Raw genomic sequence first — 22,269 nt, 5'->3', positions numbered from 1 at the left:
TCCATCCATCCACCCACACGTCCATCTGTACATCCATCTGTCTATCCGCCCACCTGTCCCCATCTGTACATCTGTCCGTCCGTCTGTCCATCCATCCATCCACCTTTCCCCATCTGTACAACCATCCATCCACCCACATGTGCATCTGTATATCCATCCATCCACCCACATGTGCATCTGTACATCCATCCATTCATTCACCCACCCGTTCATCCAAACACCACCCATCCTTCTGTACATCCATCTGTCCATCCATCCACTAACACATCCATCTGTACATCCATCCTCCCACCTGTCCATCCAAGCACCACCTGACCGTCCATCCAATCATCCATCCACTCGTCCAACTGTTAATCCTTTTGTGATCTCGGATTGTTCCAAAGTTGTTAAAGCTTTTGAGCACCTTCAAGGTATTTTATTTTATTTTTTTGTCTAGTTCTTGTTTTTCTTTGACCCTCTGATTACCCAGTGCACTGTTGAGCGTTTCTGACACTGATTTCTTCTGTCCTCTGTTTCCTCCACTCCACTAGTCATATCAACGAAGACAAGAGAAAGACTGAAGGACAGAAGCAAATCTTTGATGTGGTCTACGAAGTCGATGGTTGTCCTGTAAGTGACAGAACTGATGCTTTATTCATGTTGAGCATTGTTTATGCATACATCTAAGTAAAAAAAAAAAACCTCTGTGCACCTTGATGGTTCTGTATATTGATTCTGAAATACAACAGCCATCAGGTGTGTTAGATAAAATGAGTCTTGTTAAAATAAAAAAAAAGTAAGTTCTTCATATTTGAGCATGTTTAAACAAACATAGTTTAAGGAGAAAGGAGGCTTTATTTTTCTGCAGCTCTCCCAGACAAGCCAGACTTGGTCCTGATACCAGATGATTGATTTTCAATGTTCTGATCTGTAAACTTTATAGCTGACATCATTACACATCATACAGGTTACATTGTCTAAAATATATAAAGGATTAGCCATTTAATGTTTGTTTGATCCACTCTTCTCTCTGTTCTTACTGCCTCTGCAGGCCAACCTGCTCTCCTCCCATCGCAGCCTGGTTTACAGAGTTGAAACAATCGCTCTGGGAGACGAGCCGTGTGACCGTGGAGAACACGTCACTCTCTTCCTCTTCAATGACTGCCTTGAGGTAAATCACACCAACTTCAACTTTTGATCACATTAAGGGTTGAACGACTACATAATTTTTAAACTCGACATTAACATAATAAAACTCGAGTAGAACTCGAGTACTTGATGACATCATAGGATCTAAAGATACAAAAATAAATAAATGTATAAAACCGTAAAAAAGGTCATTATTCACAAAAAAAGACCAACAAAACATTGGGGGCATATTCTATACTCTTACCATTTATCATACTGCAAATAAGTCACAGGAAAAACTAAACTATTAGTTATTATTATTATTAAGCTGCAAAAGTTGAAAGAAGCGTGCAGCACGTCAAAAACGAAACTAAAAACAGTGGGGCAGTCGACCACCCCACCCCACACCACTGCCGGCTATGGTGTGCATTAAGTGTAGTTTTAGAGATTAATATGTTTATAGGGTTTTTATAGGTTTAGAAATTAATATTTTTTGCTTTTTGTTTGTGAAACAAGGTCAGAGGAAGCTGGTTTTGGGGGGGGGGGGGGGGGGCATTACTACAACAACCACAATAAAATGACAGAGACCTTGCAAAAGTGAAAGAATCAAATCTTTATTTGCATTCTTCTTCAAAAGTCTAAAAACCGCAAAACAAAGTTGTGAGGGAGAAATTGACAGTTAGGTTATTCAAAATCAATGAAACAAACAACAAATCGGGGCCTAACTGATGTCTATCGTGGATGGAAGACGATGAAATAATGTCTACCCTGATCTGCTCATCTAAAAACAAGCTCACCAAAACATTACAAGGGTGCCACCAACGTACTTACCTAGTGTGTTTAACAGAGCTCAACCTAAGTGTGGAAGTGTACAGGATATCCCAAACTTGCAGTCCTCTTAACTCCCACCACAAAACTTTAAACCAAGAGAAATTCTCCAGAACAGCAACAAGTGTGCCAAACAGTCATCAGCATGGAGAGGAGGAAAAAATCTGTCCTTCATATGGCAGTCCAGAGTCCCGATTAGTCCTTCCAAACTCTCCAACCTGTCCAAGTTCAAAACTCCAAATTGGCACCAGTCTGCATTCTGAACCTAAGAAGAAACTAACAAGATTTGAAACCACACAGTCCTCAAGACCTCTAACACGGGTTTATAACATTTAGGAGCAGATGTTACGGATTTATTTATTTATTTGTTAAAGCTGAAATCTGCAGGAAATACGTCTTTAAACAACTTTTTTCTATGACAAGCACTGTGCGCTGCAAGACACTAAGCGTGCACAGTGGAGGAGGATGAAGGTGTCCCTGCAGACAATTGTTGTCAGTTCAGTTTGGAATCTGAGCCTGTTGAGGGATCATTGTTATGGAGAAGTACTTGATAAAAGCTGTACATTGATGTCCTCTGTCACTGAGGGATTTGAATAGAATGTAGTTTTTGATATCGGTGTTTCTCTGGACTGGAACTGAACAGGGAACACATGTAAACCTTAATGTTTTTGGTGCAATATATTCAAGTGGGTAGGAGTTACACTGGAGGAGAACAGAGGGAGGTTTTATTTTCTTGTATGAGGCAGCACAGAATGACAGTTCCTGGTGAGTGGAGTATATTTACCCAGGTGTGTGTGTATATATCCATCCAGCGGCCATCTTCTATCGCTTATCCGTAATCTGGTCAGAGGCAACAGGTCCAGGAGAGAAACCCAGACTTCCTTATACCTGCAAATTTGTCTCTTTTCGGCAAAATTAGCCGATTTCAAAACAAAATGACATTTACGCGAATCATCTTGATCCTTATTTTTTTATTTTTTTGTGAGCAGGGTTAGGATGTGTGAGAGAATCGGAGCGGTAAGTCTGTAGCATGTTAGCTAGCACGTCTGTATTTTGGCACATCTAGGTTCAAGGTTTTTTGTCATTTGCATCACATGTGGTGGAATGAAATTGTGTACTCAGAGTTCTAGTTACACCCACAAATATCAAAAATATAAAGTATAAAAAAAGAAACGGTATATACGAGTCTATGATCTACGCTAAACAATAATAATTTAATGTAATACGGTGTATTAAAGAGCAGCCTGAACACGAGTCTGTTGTGAACAGGTGGGTATGAATACAGCAGTATTTGTATTGTGCACATTTTATAACCTGAGCTGAGCTGCTACAATCTCCACTTCATCTGGAAGTGGCGGAGCTGGTTGGGGGCTGGGGTGTTCAGTACGTGGGGCACTCAGTTCTGTTGACTGGGCAGGGCGCCTTTATTGGATAATGGTCAGGGAAACACTGATGTATATATGTGTGTGTATATATACACATATATGTAAATGGTAAATGGACTGTACTTACTGTATATAGCGCCTTTCTATCTAATCAAGATACTCAAAGCGCTTTACACTAAAATCTGTGCCCTCGTTTACCCATTCATACAGCACTCTACTAGATCTCTACAAAGCAGTGTGTGTGTAAAATTCTTACCCATTCATGTCCAGTCTGCCAGTGCAGGCACAGGAAGTGTGGGGTCAGCAGGAGGACATGGACGGCTGTGAAAGAGACGAGCTGAGAGGCTGCGCTGATTCAGGAGTGTCAGTGACACCTAATCAGCCTGTGCCTGTGTGTGTCTGTGTGTTAACATGTGTAGCCTGACAGAGCGTTATATTTCTACTCTCTTGTTTCTCTCCTCGATCATCAGAAACCAGTGATCACGGTTGAACTTACATTCTGGTGTTTGGATTTTGTCTGCTCCATCTCCTTCCCTAATTAATGACATTAATGAGTTGCATTGTTAACTCAATGAAAACATCATTGATTTATTGCCAAGTAACCCACTGCACCTTCACCCACACACCACTACGTGCTCAAAGGATGGATCTTTAAAGTTTGCTCTGGTTACACTTGCCTTCAGATTTCCCGTCTCATTTTGTGCACTTCTGTGCGTGTTTGTGTTTCTGCAGATTGCAAGGAAGCGACACAAAGTGATCAATACGTTCAAGAGTCCTCTGGGACAGACGAGGCCTCCGCCCCCACTCAAGCACATCACATTAATGCCGCTGTCTCAGATTCGAAGAGTGCTGGACCTGCAGGACACAGACGGTACAACTGAAGCACTTGTCCTGAGCTGTGTATAAAAACTAAACTTCTAAAGGTCTTCTAAAAATTTCCAACATGAGAGGACTATGTTTTGCATTATAAACTAAAGGTGTAAAAGAGCAGATAAGTTTGGAGATATCTGGACACTGATGCACATCTTAGAAAGTTATATTTAAGTATTTATTTAAGAACAAGCAGGCTTTAACTGCACAGATTTATTTGAGGGCTGGCTGAGGAATCAGAAGTTGACGTTGCAGTTCATTTGTAGATCCTGTTGATCTTTTCATATCATGCAATCTCTTGATTGTCAGCAAAATATCTCATGAAACACTGAACAGGTTTGAATGAAACTCCCAGTGAGTAACCATTAAATGCACATCTACAACTTATTACCTTCTGGAGTCTTCATTATCTATGTGGCTGGTCCCTCCAAACTTTCTTCAGGAGTTTCTTATTTTTGTCAAACTCTCTCTTTCTTTTTTTATTTTATTTTTATTTGCATGCCCCTCAGAGTGCGTGAATGCGTTCGCCCTGGTGGTTCGTCCTCCAACAGAACAGGAGAACTTGTTGTTCAGCTTCCAGCTGGCTGGAGAGGAAACCGTTAAAAGCACCTGGCTGCGTACACTCTGTCGTCATGTTGCCAACACCATCTGCAGGGCTGATGCGGTGAGAACTCGCTCATGTACACACACAAATGAACAAAACAAAATGGATGACCCGACACATCAATATGAAGAGAAAGAATCTGTAACAGTGTTGTCAGCCTCGGCAAGTTTTTTTTTTTTTTCTCACATGAAGTTGTTTTCCTCTCCACAGACAAATCAGTTCCGTCATATTTCAGTTTCTTTTATCAGCCTGGAAGAAAGTAATACTTTCTTTAACCCTGCTGACTTTATTAGGACAAAGATCAGGAAACCACAATGTCAACCAAAAGTCCATATATAAGCAACATAATGGTCCATGGGGCAAAAGTGGCCCTTGGACATTCTCTATCTTGCTCACAATATTCCTAATTAAAAAGAAAATGAGTTGATGAAAACTTGGAAACTATTAATGAAGCTCAATAAAATCTATATCAAACATCTTCTTTAAATACATAAGATACTTTTGGATATGGAGTTATATCTATGTAGATGGATGGATAGATAGATGCTAACTAAAATATTATTAGTCTTCCAGATGAGCTGTCAAAGAAACATTATTTTACAATTCTCTACGTGCCCCATCAGTTGTCCAAAATATCATGGTGTGAACTTCTGGGGAAAAAAAACAAAAAGTTGTCCAGCCCTGATTTAGAAAAAAGATTTTTGTGTGTGTTTGTGAAGAAATATTAACCATGCAAAAAAAAGACTAATATCTCAGCTCTTCATAATAAAAATATATGTAAAATGTGAGCAAACCTTTTGCTGTTTGAAGTAATTTGATTGTGAGGCTTTCAAACAAATTGAACACAAGTGTAGTAAGAAGGTAAGACCTATTTGTGTGAACATTAACTGTTTCTTTTTTGTTGGCATTACGAAATCTTCGTACTAATATTTTTATTCGCCCGTTGAGTTTGGGACGTATTATGGTGTAATCTTCATCCATCCGTAAACTTTTTCTTGTTCAGCCCGTAACTTTTGATACGCTCAATATAATTTAATAAAACTTGCTATGAATCTGCACCACCATTAGACAGCATGCCACATACACTTTTCATCACCCCATCTTTAAGGTCAAGGGCGTATAATGTGCTATATGTGGTACTCTTGTTTAAATTCATTTGATTTCTGACTGAAACTAACTTATTACTGTGCCAAAAGGCAATGTTCTCAACTTACTGGTCCATCTATGTTCCAACCCTCACCTGTAATCTTGAGGTAAGAACGGTGACCAAAGAACAAGATCCTGGACACAAGCAGCTGTGACGGGCTCCGTCCTTAAGGGGGCCAGGCTCGACCTGAAATGGCAAGTCGTGGCATGAGCAGATTGTCCTATTGAGGGAGTAGAGTTGGTGTTTATAAGTTTATAGCAGTGCTTCAGATGTGCAGCACTCACTGTAGTTCTGCTTTTAAGACACTAGTTGTCCATACTAAAAATAACACGTAGCACGAATGACATCAGAAGACACTGTATGTTTTTTTTAATACAAAAATTAACAGAAAATGTTTGTTATATCTGTAAGTAGTATGTCACCTGGGCTACTCAGTTGGACACTAGTTAAGCTGGATTTATACTTGCAGAGAAGTGTAGAAATTCACTCCCTCTGATGAAGCAGAGAGAAATCTGACATTTTATACTCTAAGAGAAATGCCATTGTCCATCGCCAGAAAGCCACTCATCTTTCAACACTATCTGTGGGACACCAGCTGCAACACAGTGACCACATAGTGTGAAAATCAGCTTAATTTGTGTTCTTATGATGTCAGTATTAAAGTACAGTAATGGGAGTCAACGGGACTGAAACAGACCCAAAGGCACAGATCTCATATTCCATACTCCTTGCAATATGGAGGATCATGAAATTTGAAAGTTTTTAATAAACAAATCCTGGCCAAGTTTCATACAATTTGACTTTAAACTGACTGTAATATTGAGAATGCACAAGTTTGGTCTTTTAAGGTGCCTTAAGGGTTAATGCTGAGGACCAAACTGATCATATTTTGGACAGAAAACAGCATTTTGACTTTCAGTTAAAGTGATTACAACACTGTGACAATCACAAACATGATCGTATTTCATCTGATGGAGGAAAAGAATAGCGTCTTGTTTCAAGATGGGTCAAGTCCAGCACCGCCCACACATTTGTCGCCCTACGATTATTGGATACCAGAACCTAATGTTGGCTCCCTGCAACTAATACTCTCAACATGACCTCTGCTGCACTGGTTCCTGAGCGGCTCACAGAAAAGCCTGGTTGCATTAACCTCACAGACTTTAGATTTCTCACCAATCGCACAATAGATGGAGCAACCCCCAGGAGAACGGAAGAGGTTCTACCAAAACCCCCAAAGAACAGACTCTCTAAGCTCCTAGGAGAACAAGATGACCTCTTTAGTCTCACAGCTGTATCAGAGAGCAGATTACTTCACTTCCCACAGAGTATAAACCCACCTTTAAAGGTCATGATAGAACAATTAGAAAAAGACGGAAAAGTCAGGCTGGTTTGGGAAAGCTGTAGGAGAAAGCATTTCCTCTAAAAAGAATAAGTCGGCATGACTGGTTTGTAAAGATTCATCTGAACAAACTACAAAACTTCCAGAATAATGTCCATTGGTTAAATGAGACTAAAATAAATGTTTGGACAAAGCCAAATACAGAATATCAGAACAAATGAGTCATTCCAGCTTAGCTGAAATGATGTAGTGGGACCTTGAGAGTTGTGCATCAACAAATCCCTGAAAACATTGAAAAAATATAAAGAAGAGTGGGCCTAAACTCCACAGCGATGGAAGAGACTAATAAAAATGTTCTGTTTAGGCAGGTCAATGTCCCTATTTTGAATAAAGACGGACAATTCGAAATGGGCTAAAGGTTGTCGTTACGTCAAAGAAGAAAGTTCAGAGACCTACTGCACTAAAGTGGGATTCATACATCAAGTATACTGGCAGGAAGCTGTACTTGAACAATACTTGAACTCACAAACAAGCTTAATTGGTTGTCCAAACATCAAGCCACACTTTAACAGGGCTGCTAATTGAAGCCAGGTTTCCAACATCTTGGATGAATGCGGGTTCACGGTTTTCCTATGACACACTCGGTGGATCACAGATCTCCTGATTAAACAGCATCCCACTTCCCTCCAACAGAGCAATGGAGGGTCATGGATACATATGAAGAAATGAAACACATGATCACTAAAAGAGAAACGCTGCTGCCGTCATTAAGCAGAGAGAAAGATGGTGGAAAATTAGAGCGGACCGATCGAATGCATCATTAATTTCAAAAGCATCCACTTGTTGCGCCATTGAATCAGTTTCCAAGTTATCTCCAAATTAACAGTTGTATACTCTGCCTTAAAAATGAGCAGTGGAAGTCAGACCCACAGTAGGAAATGAACCATGGTTATTCATTGCACTTTTTTCCTTCTTTCGGCTGCTCCCTTCTTCAGGGGTCACCACAGCGAACTAAGTCGCACAAAGACTTGGCAATTATTTTTACGCAGGATGCCCTTCCTGATGCAACCACAGACCACGTGACCAAGACATGTTTTCTGATAGAAGAGAGCTGACAAAGAGCAGCTGGAACGCTTGACTTGTGTGGCGACCAAAAAGTTACTGACTTTGGGATGTTCACAACGTGCTAAAGCAACATGAAATACCCGTCCCCAGACTGAAAGTACTTAGCTTCATGAAAACCTACAACTTATCTTGACTTTCAGTTAATAAAAAAAAAAAAAAATGCCCATGTGTACTCTTACAGTGGTACTGACCAAAAAACTTTCAGTTTCTCAGTTCTTTTAAATAAAACATGGTTGATTCTTGTTCTTAAACTTTAGTATGTTGGGTATGCATCCATTATATGAGATGTCCACAAAACAAATATATTTCTGCATAAAAATAGAAGCAGAGGTAAATTTAGATGTTTAAGATGACTGATCTATCAGTAAGTGCTTAATGGAATAAATGGAAATGCGAGTTAATGAAAAGTTTTTAATTTTATTTTTTTTAAATTTTCATTCATTATTGATATATTTCTGATAACATTCAGTTTAAAATGCACATTAAAAAATAGCTGAAAATGCACCAACCAATAATTTGGGTTGCAAACATTAAAGGCACAGGATTGCTGTTGGCGTAATTAATCGAGCCAGCAGCAGGGGTTGACGTTGTCTTGTGTCTGCCTGCCACCACACAGCTGCATTTCTAATTCTTTTTTTCCACTGGGTCAGAGCTACGGTGTGAATACCAACGAGACTGAGCTGTGCTTGTTAAACAGCCCTGTGCAGGGTGAGGGCCAGAGATAAATTTAAGACTCTGTGTGAATTTTACACATCCCATCTCACAGATATTCCCCCCAATAAGAGCACAGTGTCCATCTGCACCAGTTCTATTCTTCAAGTTTAATTTTGGTATGAAGTTTGAAGGTGTGTTACTCTGTCTTGTAACCAGGAGGATTTCATTCAGTGCACAGAGCCAGATTCCCTACAGGTCAGCACCAAGGATATGGACAGCACACTAAGCAAAGCATCCAGAGCCATCAAGAAGACCTCAAAAAAGGTAACATCAGTTTCTTATGACTAACTACACCATGTGTGCAAACCAATGCTTAATTTGAGCCGGATCCTACCGGAACAGGATCCAGGGACTCCCTTATTTTAACGGTGCGTTCCAGTAACTCTTTGCTTGGATCCGGGAACTCAGGCTTACTAATAATAAAGTTATGAACAAATATGACTTCTTTGAACAAATTAAACTTATCTTGGATATGTAATCTGAAAATAATTACATAAACACTCATTTTAAACACAACAACATATGATCTGCTTCTTCAAATAGCATTTCCGCGTAGTCCCAAAAAGCAGTGGGGGTGAGTCCCGAGCTAACCAGGCAGGAGCTCACAGGCAGGCGCCTGGAGGTTCACATGTAGAGTCGTACAACAACGAGCAGGGACGGAGTCGGACTTGATTCCGAGCCCGACTTACTTGATGTGAGTGAGTAGGGTGGGGATGCTTGACAGAAGCTGAAATTTTACAATTGTAGGTAAACGTAGATGTTTAACAACCTGTTAAAATAGACCAAAATGCAGGAAACTGCATCTGTTTTATTCAAAATTGTCTGAGGGAGGACCCCCCCCCCCGGCCTACATGCCATTTGCGCGCCGGTATCGAGCAGTTTACAAATTAAGCCCTGGTATAAACCTACCTGGAAACTGAAACTATGACCATTTTACCACTTAGATCATTCAAACTGAAACATGTTCTATCCACTTCACCATAAAACCTTTAAAAACTTCCTGGGTGTTACTCTTGATGAAAATGTAAACTGGAAATCACATTGGATTATTATATAAAGTGAAAGACTCATTAAATGATGAAGCATTGTTGATATTGTAAAATTCACTCATCGTTCCCTATTTGACCTATTGTGTAGAAGTTTGGGGGAATGCCTGTAAATCATATACAAATTCCATTTTTATTCTGCAAAAAAGGGCTGTTAGAATTATTAGTGGAAAACACTACAGAGATCCAACAAATCTATTGTTCTGTAAGTTAAAACACCACTTGCTCTTGCTGAGATCAGATGCTTCTCCCCTCCCTCTCTGCTTTGCTGCTCTGTCTGTCAGTGAAACTACTTGTGAGACTCTCTTGCATTTCTTCTGAACCATAATTATGGACTTTTGATCAGTTGGTCCCTCAACTCCATTTACAACATTTCTTCTAAGAGAAGACAAGCTTTAGGCGAGCCGATTTGCCCTGTTGGCACGCACGCAGCTGGATATCTCATCGACTTGGAAGACTTGATGAATGTCTATCTCTGCTGCCATTTGTGGATTGTAAGGACGCATATTTAATTGGATTTTCGATAACTGGTTCCTGCTTTTTGAATTTGGCTGGTTGCTGGTTTTCTCAATCGATCAAGGAAGTCTTCGGCAGCAAATTTGGACCCGATCACGCTGGTTTGGTTCGTGTCTCGAGTACCCAAACTCAAATGCTTTGGGCAGAATGGATCAGATCTTGGGGATTTTACTCAGTCACGTTCCATCGGTGTGACCATGTAATTTGGACATTTCGGAACCGAGTGGACCAACACAGACTCAAGGTAGATGTCATTAAGTTCTGCCTGTCCCCAAGACAACTGTGTGTTTATCTGAATTTGGCTCCCTTGGCTGGCTTGAAGGTCATCTTATCTGAATTCACCTGGAGAACGTGATCAGACGCTCACCACCCCCTCCCTGAGGAATTTCCAACTGATAACCAGATGAAACCAGCTGAATAAACTTTGTGTCATCATTTCAGGACTCTTGGATTCTCATAGACGTTATTCTTGGCCATTCCTCGACATACCTCGAGAATGTTTATGGATCACATTGGAGGACACTGGCTAATTATTCCATCCTTATCAGAACTCAGTGACCTTGGGAGCGTCTATGAACATGCTCACCACTGTCAGCTCCCCCTCTGCAGAATGTCTGTCACTATGTGTTTGTTTGTGCGAGGTTTTTTTTAATATTAGAGGTTTTTTTTCTCTCAGGCAGGAAAAAAAAAGTCTGATAGGAATTTTTTCGCCTCCAACTCCTACATTTGTCCATTTTACCACTTTTTTGTCTGTCCAAACAGGTCTCACTTGTAAATGAGTCTTTTAGGCTCAATGTCATTTATCTGTTTAAATAAAGGTTGAATGAATGAAAAAAAATTTTTTAATGAAATTTCACGACTTGGTGGACTATTATATTCTGCAAGTTATGTTTAAAATACATAACAGTATGTTACCGATGTGTTTGCAAAAACTATTTATTAAAAGAGAAAGCATTTATAATTTGAGAGGATCAGAGATTTCTTTTTTTTTTTTTTAACCCAAAGTCCGAACTAAACAAATTGATCGTTGTATTTATGTTTATGGAACAAATTTGTGGAACTGTCTGTCTAAAGAAACCAAAGAGAGTAGATCTATTTTTACTTTTAAGAAAATAATAAAATATAATTTTCTTTCAGGTACAATGAAGTATATTGATTCAGAGTTCTGCATCATAACAAAGATAATGTGTGTTTTTTGTTTGTTTGTTTTTCTTTATATACACAGTGCCTGTTTTGTGTTCAAAGATGTGTCTATATGGAGGGTTTATTGAAACTTGGTTTCTTGTGGTGTAGTAGATTGACTTTTGGGAAAAGGGGTAGACTATATAAGATTTTTTTCTTCTTCTTCTAACTACTCCTTTTCATTCAGAACTTTTGTTTTACGTCAACATGTGACACATTTATTTTAAACTGTAAATTAATGAAAAAAAAAGTTTACATGGGGATTGTAAAACAAAACCAAAAGAGTGGTACACCGATGTCCTACGCCTCTGGGGATTTAATTTATAAATGTTTGTAGTTTTGGAGAGGATAATTTTTTTCTGGATTGGACTCGAATAGGGATTGAAGTAAGCCTTAATGTTTTTAGTGCAAGATATTCAAGTCGATAAAAGTTGCACAATGGAGAAGAACAGAGGGAATTTTTTTTATTTTTGTTTCCCTTGTCTGAGGCAGCACTGAGTGCTAGATCTTTGAGATTTGATGGAGCAGTTTTGATCCACCACCAGGTGCAATGGAGGAACTATCACTCCTCAAATGATTGGGGTGGCCAAAGATTAATCTATGGTGGCCAATAAAATAAATATGCTCTTGTTTTGTGTGTTTTAGGTCACCAGAGCGTTTTCTTTTACTAAGACTCCTAAACGTGTGATCCAGAGAGCCTTCCTCGCCAACAGCACTCCGGATGACAAGAGCCAGAGGTTGACTTGTGAAAACCGAGTCTGCAGCAGCTCCACTTTGGCTGTAAGTCTTCTGAGCTCATTAATCTGTTGCTGGGGAAATGAGTACTGTAAACTTTGATAATTGCATGAATCTACACATTTAAATTGTGGCTTTTTGTTTGTTGCACTGTACATTATGTTGCTGAGTCACACAAAGATGCAGTTCTTGTCAAAGGATACTGTTGCCTTCAGGCTGGTCAAACTATTTTGCAGATCAGCTTGACATCGATGTAGAGAGTTTTCAACCTCATGCAACCATTAAAAGTATAAATTTATAAATATGCACGAGCCATGACCATTTCCATGGCTTCCATCTGCAAAATTGAGACTTTTACCTATTCTGTTTGAAAGGTTGGGGAAGCAACACTTTCTTGTCAAAGGCTGCACAGGAAGAGGATATTCAGTATTTCATTCAAATAAGACTTTGGGGACTAAATGAGCAAAGAGAGGAGTCAAAATGCTGAGAACAGTGGCCAAAGATGTCCTTGCATCTGACCCACTTTCCTCAGTGGTTCCACCACTTTGTTTTTGGTTACGTAGAGTGTGACTATGGCTCTTTGACAGAGGATAGTCACGTTCAATCATGGTTTCAAAGCATACAACGTAAGGTAAGTTTTCACTGGGTTTTGACTGTTGAAGAGTAGTTGGATCTTAAAATGGTGGGGGGGTTGAGTATTCAGTTGCAGTCTATCCAAGTTGAGTTTTTTGCAACCAGACAGCTATGTGAGCCAGTTTACTTTTTTAAATCGGGACCTAATGTTGTCGTCTTGGTTTTGTTCTAGGTTGTGTTCATTATTGGATGCCCAGCCTGGTGGAAAGGTGTACACAACTTGCATATTGTGTGGCTCACTTTACAAGTTGAAGCTGATTAAACACCAGCTCTCAGTGCAGACTGTGGCTCTGTTGTGTGCATGTCGTCGTCACTTCCTTTAGCATTTCTCATGGTGTTAAAACCATTAATAATCAGTTTTTGACATTTTATAATTGATTCAGAATTATGTCCACTATGTACATGTAAGGAGGTTTGCAATCTGTAATGTACATACCAGGTACGTGCATTACAGGTCATTTCACCCCACCCCTAGTTTCAGATGCCTAGTAGAAGAACTGTTTAAATTTCGGCCTGAATAGATCAAATGTGACTTGAAGCTCTGCTGCTTTTTTATGTTGGAGGAAATAGACACAACTCATTTAAATTTTGACAGTTTCCACTGAGCTAAGACACCTTCTCTAAATGTTATAAAAGTGGAAATGCCTCCAAACACTTGTGTTTTAAGAAGCTGTTTGACATGATTTTTCAAAAAAAATCTCCACTCTTTGGGTTGTGTAGGTTCGGATAGAGAATGCTTTTATTTATATGCCTGTTAAAGGCAGACATACCATGGTAGAGTCTCCGTCTGTACATAAACTTTCTCTTGTCCCACCTATATTAACCTATAACAGCCTTTTGTGTAAGCTTGTCATCACCCCAGCTCCAAGGTCAAGGATACAATTGAAGGTCCAAGTTTACAAGGTCTTTGCCTGTCTGGACCATTGCTGTATTTGTTTGTCGACAGGCATATAATGTGCCATATGCTGTACTTTTGTTTACTTCTTTAACCTAAACCATTTCAAATGATGGCATTGAATAACTTGTCCTGAATAACATGTCTTTTTTTTATATGTTGTATAAGAGCTGCAGAACTAATGAGCATCAGCACCACATCTTTAGATTATACGAGAATCAATCCAGTATGCAGTCTAAGCATTGACATCAGTGTGTATCTCTGTCAGCAATGGTAACATTAGATAAAATGTTACATGGGTATTGGCAAACTGTTCAGTACATCTAAGGTAGCACCTTATCTGGAGTATAAATTTAAGAACAAAGCCTACCCAGGCTCTTACAGCTCCAAAGACATCAATAAATCATTAACCACACTGATGGACTGGTTCAGTCAGACTGGTGAATTGTATTACCCCCTCTGCAATATTTTACTCTTTCCCAGAAATAAATTTAAAGGACCTACATGAAGTTAGCCTTTGATTTAAAGCTTAAGTTTCCATAAAGAAAAGAAAATATATTCCCCCTTTCTTCTACAATGTGAAATCCAAATTTCAGCCGCACTTTGTCAGAGCCGTAGCTCTTAGCTGTATTTAGCCAAACATACATTTTAGGTCTCTACTGGAATGAATTTCTGGCAGTACGTTTTTGTAAAATCTTTGCATTCCCGACATTGCAAGTGGCTGTTTTTAATTATTTCCAAACAGCAGAAATGTTGCCGCAGTCCTCGTTTTTCTGCAGCAGCCTTGTTCCAGTGGAGATGAGCTCAAATAAAAACTGGAAACTGGCTGCACTCGGTGCTCTGTCCAAAAAAATAAAACCTCAAGATTTTTACTGCAGTCTAAAGTATTTGATTGGTTATTCCAAGTTAGGATGACTGATAAGTAATAAACAAATCAATTTATTACATTGGCATCTGAAAGTGAATAGGTTGCACAGTGCTTTGTAAAAAAATATTCTCTCTTGGTAATGTTTTTATTTTGGTGCCCTTGCAAGCTGAAATTTTTCAAAACTTACAAAAAAAAGTTAAATTGGGAAAACTTGTTTCAAATAATTGTACAAAATATTAAAGTGACCAAGGCTCTTTGTGCCTCTTGTGTTCAGCTCCCAGAACTCAATACTTTGTGTCGTCACCTCAGCAGCAGTTCTAGTGCTAACTGCTGTCAGCTGCGTCTTCATGGTCTTTGTCCGTCTAAACATCTCCAGCTTCTTCAGCCTGGATGGGTGCTGCTCGTGTCCCACAGTCGTCAAATCAAACCACAGCTTCTCAGTTTCACTGAGTCTGGGCTCTCACTGTACCATTCTAGGACCTTAAATTGTTTTTTCTTTAAACGAGTGGCGTATACCCTCAGCAGTGTGTTGAGGCTCGTCCTGTTAGAAAGTGGACCTCTATCTGTCTTAAATCCTTGGACAACTCTGTTTTTCCTCAAGCATGTCTGTGTTTTGCTCCATCTTTCATTGAACTCATTCCCACACTTTGATACTGCCGCCACCATGCTTCATGGTGATGGGTGGTCTTCACAGCAAAATGAAGTAGACATGGTGTCCTCGTTGTCCAAAAGGTTTGAGTTTTCTCTCATCTGACCACAGCTCCTTCTTCGTGTTTGGGTAAGAAATTCCCAGCAGCCCAGCTGTTTTTAATTTTTATTCAAATTATTTTTCCTGTCATTCTGCGTTGAAGCCCAGCTCTGTGCAAGTTATTGTGGTCTGATGGACAGAGCCTCCCATGACTGCAGAAGAGTTGCCCGCTCCTGAGCTTCGAGGACAGATGTAGTAGTTGGGTCTTTAAAGCAAATGGCTGAATTTATAAGCACTTGTCACTTTTCTTACTATTCATGAATTATTTAAAAGAAGTTGGTCCACATTTAACTTCATTTTTGAAGAATTTCATTTTTGCCACTCTTAAAAAAAGTATTCAGTTTTTATTTCTGTATGTTATCTTAAAAGCAAAGGTCAAAGGAAAAGTTCACAAGACAGTGGTGAGACCAGTTATGTATTATGTTCTGGAGACAGTGGCATTGACAAAAAGACAGGACAAAGAACTGGAAGTGGCAGAAATGAAGATGAGGTTCTCCTTAGGAGTGACAAGGATGGATAAGATTAGGAATGAGATCATCAGAGGTACAGCACAGGTTGAACAAGTGGGAGATAAAGTTGGAGAGACCAGACTGAGATGGTTTTGGACACATCAAGAGGAGGGACAGTGGGTATATTGGTAGAAGGATGTTAGAAATGCAGCTGTCAGGAAAAAAGACAAAGAGGAGATATATGGATGCAGTTAGAGAGAACATGGAGGTAGTTAGAGTGAGGACAGAGTGAGATGGAGGAGGAGGACTCACTGTGGTGACCCCTCAAGAGGGAAAAGTTGAAAGTAGAAGATGATGTTATCTTAAAAGCTTTTTTTAAACCAGCAAATGGAAAGTGACAGGACTGCCTACCTGTCCTACCACCACTCTAACTTCTCTACCTGAGCTTGGTGTTTACCAGCCTCGCACCATAAATGAACTGTATTCAGGTGCTTGTTGCTCATCTCGTCCAGAACTCTGATTACCAGTGCTGATTGATGAAAGACATCAATTTATGAACACAGTGAATGAAATAATTTTGTTGGTCTGTTGTTCCTGTTTTGTGCTTCAGATGTCTCGCTCTTCCTCCACATTCAGTTTGAATGATTCTGCCAAAACCAGTGCCGTGGTGCAGCGCTCCAACTCCCTGGATCAACCATCACTCAGAACCAGGGTTCCAGTGTTCATTTGTACTCCCTGTACCCCAGCCAAAATCCCTGCCCACAGCACCTCCTCCCAGTTCAACTCAGAGTCCAGCAAAGACCTCATTCTCAACTGTTGCTCTGTTGAGCAGGAATCCAAGTGCATTTCCCCTTCTCCATGCACGGCCCAACCTAATTTCAGTGTCTCCAGTCCTCAGAACGTCACCTCTGTAACCCAAGTGACGTCTACTTCCAGTCAGGCTGTCCAGTGCTCCATTCAGCGCAGAAATCTCCATCAAAAGTCAAGCCGTGATGTGTCCAGACCTCTGTCTACTGCAAATTTTCAGTCAAGATCCCCAGCCTCCCAGCCTGACAATGTGAAAATCAAGACCTTTTCTGAGTCACACAAGGATCTGCAAGTGCTTTTGGAGCCGTGCAAGGCAGTCCTGACCAGTCCTCGCAGAGAGACGCTTCTCTAAACCATCACTCGGATCTGTCCGGGAGTTTCATGTGAGCAGACTCGGTTCTTGTCTTGGCTAAGGTTGCACCAATATCACTTCTAACTTAAAAATAACCTTCACAGCATTCTGTCTGTTTACATTTGTTTTTTTAACATTTAAGCATCACTGGTGCATTTCTGGTCTCAAATCAACCCCTTCAAAACTCAGACCCTGCAACAGCTGTAGGTCAAACAGAGGATCCTCACAATTTAAATAAGGTGCATTTTTGTTGTTTCTGCCTGTTGGAAATTGGCATAAATGTAGAAAAAGACAAAGTTTTAAGGGTTGATTTGGAACAGTGGTTCTGATGAAGTGTGCGGGACTTACTGGTGGTGGTGGTGTTGGATGGACATATTCACACGGTGGATGCTGGTCGTTGTTACTCAATATGTAATTTACAAAAGACTCTGGTTCAATCTGACTAATTTAACATTTGACAAAGGTCTTTGTCTTAGGAGCACTAATACGAGGGAAAAAGCTTCTTTAAAGTTATGTATACAGTTTTTTGTCCTTTTAAACACCCTATGTATTTTCATTTAGTGCAGACAAATGAAGATCATTTAGAAGCTAGACTTTTTTTAATCAGAAATTGGCAAAGTTGCCTTTCATTATGGCTCTTTCACCTTCAACAGCAGGTGAGAACATTTAAGTGTGGTGATGTTTAATGTGCAGAATCCTCTGTAATCTGTTATCAGATTTTCCCACCCACAAATCGTAAAGGGCTCATCTGGATCAGGTGGACTGATTGAAACATGAACGTCATGAAACCAGTGTATGTGTTGTTACGCATGTTTGGAAACCGCAACAAACTAAAACAAATTGTTTCATTTAATTTCAGATTTAGTATTGGCTGTCTTGTTTTGGAACAAATAATGTTTTAATCTAATCCAGCTTTATTTAAGGAGTATGTTCAAACAGCCACAAAGTACCAAATGTGCTGTACAGACCAAAGAATGAAGCAGAAGCCCAATGGGCATGAGAATGAACACCATGAGAGAGGGCAGGGGCCATTAGCCTCGTCTGGAAGAAGACTTCTGCCTTCTCTTCACAATACTCCCATGTTCTGTGGCTTTAAGATATTAACTGTTCCCAACCTCTCCACAGAACCCCACTTTAAAGAATCTGTCTGTTGGTGCATGATGACTTAAACAATAAGTAACAATGTCCATTTTTGCTGTGTGACTGCATCTAGGTATAAGAAAGGTCCCTATCAAAAATTAGGTTTCCACGTCCAAGTCAAGAGATGACCACCACCATACTGTGTATGTATGTAAGCTGACTACCCCAATTATTTGAGGAAACTATGGTTTCTATTTGTCTTTAAATATTTGTTAAAGTATAGTTTCCTCAAATGATTGGGGTGGCTGAAGAATAATCTGTGGGGGCCACGGTCACCATCGCCCACCACCTGGCTCCACCATTACACCTGGTGCTGGATAAAATTGCTCCTTCCACTCTACAGGATTTGTCACTCTTCACTGCCTCGGACAAGAGGGGGGATAAAAACCTTAAAGTCTGATAGTCATGTCCTGCCATTTTAACTCAGTTACCTCATTTGTTGACTCAGAGGTGTAACAGCAGCAGGTTAACTGTTTGGGCCACCTTGGACCTTACTCAAATCACACAAAGTGACACACGGGTTAGGGTTAACCTAACCTGTCTCTGTTGTCCATTGTTGTCATTCTTTGTTGAAATCAGGTCTCTCTTGTAAATGAGTCCTCGAGGCTCAGTGGGATTAACCTGTCTAAATAAAGGTTGAATGAAGATGGGAAGAAGGCGTCTCAGACACTGCTTGAAAGTGTTTTTGTAAAAGAGGCTCTTGGTGAGTTTATCCTAATCATCCTGAATTTCTCAATCCATAGTCCAAACTAAAAAAGCCTCTGAGGTGAGAAGAAACAAGAGATAAAGCTCAATGTACTTTTAATTTAATAATAATAATTACTATATTGTATTTTGATTATATTAAATTATTATATTAATATTATTGTAAACAATTCAATGGATGTGTCTGGTGGCTCTCTGGCTGGAGAGAAGAAAAAAAACTGTGTTTAGAAGCAGCTCTGACTCGGCACTGGAACTGCTTTGGGTGAAACTGGACAAAAACAAGCGGCCTTACAGGAGTCTAGGTTTCCTTGTATTTTATCAAGTAACACACCTAAAGAAATCTCTTTCCAACTTCAGATAAAAATAACATTTGAAAGTATCTGTATTCCTATTCATTGTTGTTGATGTTTATTTGTGTTTACAGGCGCACCATTCCCCATCTATGGTCCATCTTCCATCCATGTTTGAGAGGAAGTACCACACATTCAGCCGCTCCAGCACCCATCTCTTCTGAAACACCACATAGTGGTGTCAGCAGTGTTGCTTCCTGTTTTGTTTTTTGTTTTTAATATATATAATTTATGTTTAAATTTTTTGTATTTTATTTTTTAATTTTTTGCCATTTTGGATTTGTCTACCTCCAACAATGAGATCAGATCAGATTTAGAAAACGACGAGCCCGTTAAAGTCCACACTGAATCTCTGCACGAACTCTCCACATTCAGAGTTTGTCAGTACTTTGAGGGAATAAAAAAATGGAAGGGACATACTGATATTTGCCAGTATCAGAACTGTCGAGCTTCCTCGTAGAAAACCTGGTCAAAGTTGGATGGAAACAATAAACTAGCTATGCACTGTTCGTTCAACTAATATGTACGGTGGTGTGGTGCATCTTTCCAAACATGTTGATGCTAATGATGACGCTAATATCTAATACTAACCAGAGTGGTACTGTGTTGCAGTTAGGACTGCAGGGGTCAAACTCTGTGAATCTAATGAGGTTCACTATATGTTTTTACTGTTTAAATGAAGGATACTCTCGTGTTACTTTGAGTTAATGCCTATCCTTGTCTTTTTCATTATCCGTTTGATTTTCTGGTCCTTTCCTGTAGTTTAGATGTGTTGACTTCAACAGTGGAGGGAGGTAACATTTGTTGAAACATGTTTCCAAGTGTCTGATTATTTCATTTGGGGTGTTTGTATTTAATGATTAAACTCTGTTGAGTCTATTAGCTAAAGATGCAGAGTTTAGTCAGGTTTCTCTTTGGTTTTTATGACTTGTTTTTAATTATCTTTGAGAGAATCCTTTATATTTACTGACATTTTATATTTTATTTGTAGTAGGGTTGACAAATTCACCTGATGACATCTGTTAATCTATACTTTTCAAGTAAACGTCTGACAGTTTCCAGCTTTTATAAAGCTCTTTTGTCCTTTTGAGAAATTTGCTTGTGAAGAATAAATCTTTGCTTTTCCTCAGTGTAAACCTCTCCACGTCTTTGTGTTTGTGAAGGGAGGTTTGTGTCCAAAATTACTCTTTATGAATACATAAAACCTTTATCTTTGCTTTTATGTTCTTTCCACTTGTATGCCTGTCATTTTTAAAGCCCATTTTGCTGTTTAATGTATCTCTAGTTATTTTATTTCCATATTAAATGCACTTAAACATGTTTGTTTTTACTTTATTTAATCACAGGACTAACCATTCTAAAATACATTATTACACTTTATTTGTGCAGTCCCAACAGTTATCCCAAGGCACTAAACAACAAAAATAACAAGATGTTGTGAACAGACGCACATGCAAATCTAATTCCAGTAAATTCAGATTAATTTAAATATGATATAATCACAAAAGCATTAGAAGTAAGATTTTAAATTTTCTTCTGGATTTGACAGGGAGCCAATGGAGAGAAGCTAAAATTGCAGAGCTGATCTCTTCTAACTCATTAAAACTCAGGAAGCAGGTTTTTGGCTCAACTGAAGACTTCCTAAATAAGTTTTTGTACACCCAGATAAACCATAGCTATAGTCCAGTCTAGACGTGATAAACGCATGAACCAGTTTTTCTGCATCATTTTTGGACAAGATGTTTCTAGCTTGTGATATTACACAGGTGGATGAAAGCAGTCCTAGTAACATTTTTAATGTGGAGGTTAGAAGACATGTCCGGATGAAAAAAATATATATATTTTTTTAAATATTCGATCTGGAGGCTAAATTAATGCCATCCAGAGGAAGTGAAAGACTGCAAATTTTATTTTCAAGAGTCCCAGGTCTAAAAGCCACAACTTCTGTCTTGTTTGAATTTAAAAGCAGAAATTTAAGTTAGCCAGGTTTTTTTAAGACGTGCTTGTAATGTAAGTAACAGATTGGATTATTCAGGTTTCATAGATAAATATAACTCAACATAATGACAATTTATATTGTGCTGTCTAATAACTTTACCTAATAGAGTATTGGTCCAAGCACTGAATCTTGAAAATATCCATGACTAACTTGTGTATGATAAAGATTCATTAATACCATGAACAAACTGGAATCTATGAGATAAAAAATGATTTAAACCATTTTAGAGCAGTTCCTGTAATCCAAATATCCTGTTGAAAATGTGCTAATATTGTGTTCATTCTTATGAACTGCAGCCCTGAGAGCTGGCAGGACAAGTATAGACACAAGTACACTGATGTGACAAGTATGTACACAAGTTCATAGACAGGGCCAACAGTCCACTGTCTGACAGGACTAGTATGGACAAGTCCACTGTCTGATGTGAAAAGTATGGCCACAAAGTCCACTGTCATGCAGGACAAGTAGGACACAAGTCCACTGTCTGACATGACCGATTTGGACATATCCTCTGTCTTAAGCCATGAGAACGTCGTCAGTCATGTTCACCAGAGCTGTTTCTGTGTCATGATAGCTCTAAACCCTGACTGTGATCTTATATTTTGTTTCTTGGTCATGCTAAGTGCTTCAAGTCAGTTTAGAGATAATTTCCTCATGTCATCCAACATTTTTCAGTCAGGTCATCTGGGCAGTTTTTTTTTTTTTTTTTTTTTTTTTTTTTT

The 22,269-nt window shown here is 39.2% G+C and overlaps 1 protein-coding gene across 1 annotated transcript in view; it reads left to right on the top strand.

Annotated features, from left to right (window-relative positions):
- ect2 (epithelial cell transforming 2) overlaps positions 1 to 19,712 on the top strand; it is a 65,292-nt gene extending 45,580 nt beyond the window's left edge. Inside the window, exons 20-26 of the mRNA XM_037698161.1 lie at positions 531 to 609; positions 1,031 to 1,150; positions 4,053 to 4,191; positions 4,700 to 4,854; positions 9,279 to 9,386; positions 12,512 to 12,646; positions 19,623 to 19,712. Coding sequence (XP_037554089.1) covers positions 531 to 609; positions 1,031 to 1,150; positions 4,053 to 4,191; positions 4,700 to 4,854; positions 9,279 to 9,386; positions 12,512 to 12,646; positions 19,623 to 19,712 — 826 coding nt within the window. The remainder of the gene's footprint in view (positions 1 to 530; positions 610 to 1,030; positions 1,151 to 4,052; positions 4,192 to 4,699; positions 4,855 to 9,278; positions 9,387 to 12,511; positions 12,647 to 19,622) is intronic.
- The last annotated feature ends 2,557 nt before the right edge of the window (positions 19,713 to 22,269 follow it).

This window comes from Nematolebias whitei, chromosome 3 (genome assembly GCF_014905685.2).
Source record: "Nematolebias whitei isolate Nwh7 chromosome 3, NemWhi1, whole genome shotgun sequence".
NCBI classification, from domain to species: Eukaryota; Metazoa; Chordata; class Actinopteri; order Cyprinodontiformes; family Rivulidae; genus Nematolebias; species Nematolebias whitei.
Note: the sequence above shows the minus strand (reverse complement) of the source record. Positions and strands in the feature narration are given on the sequence as shown.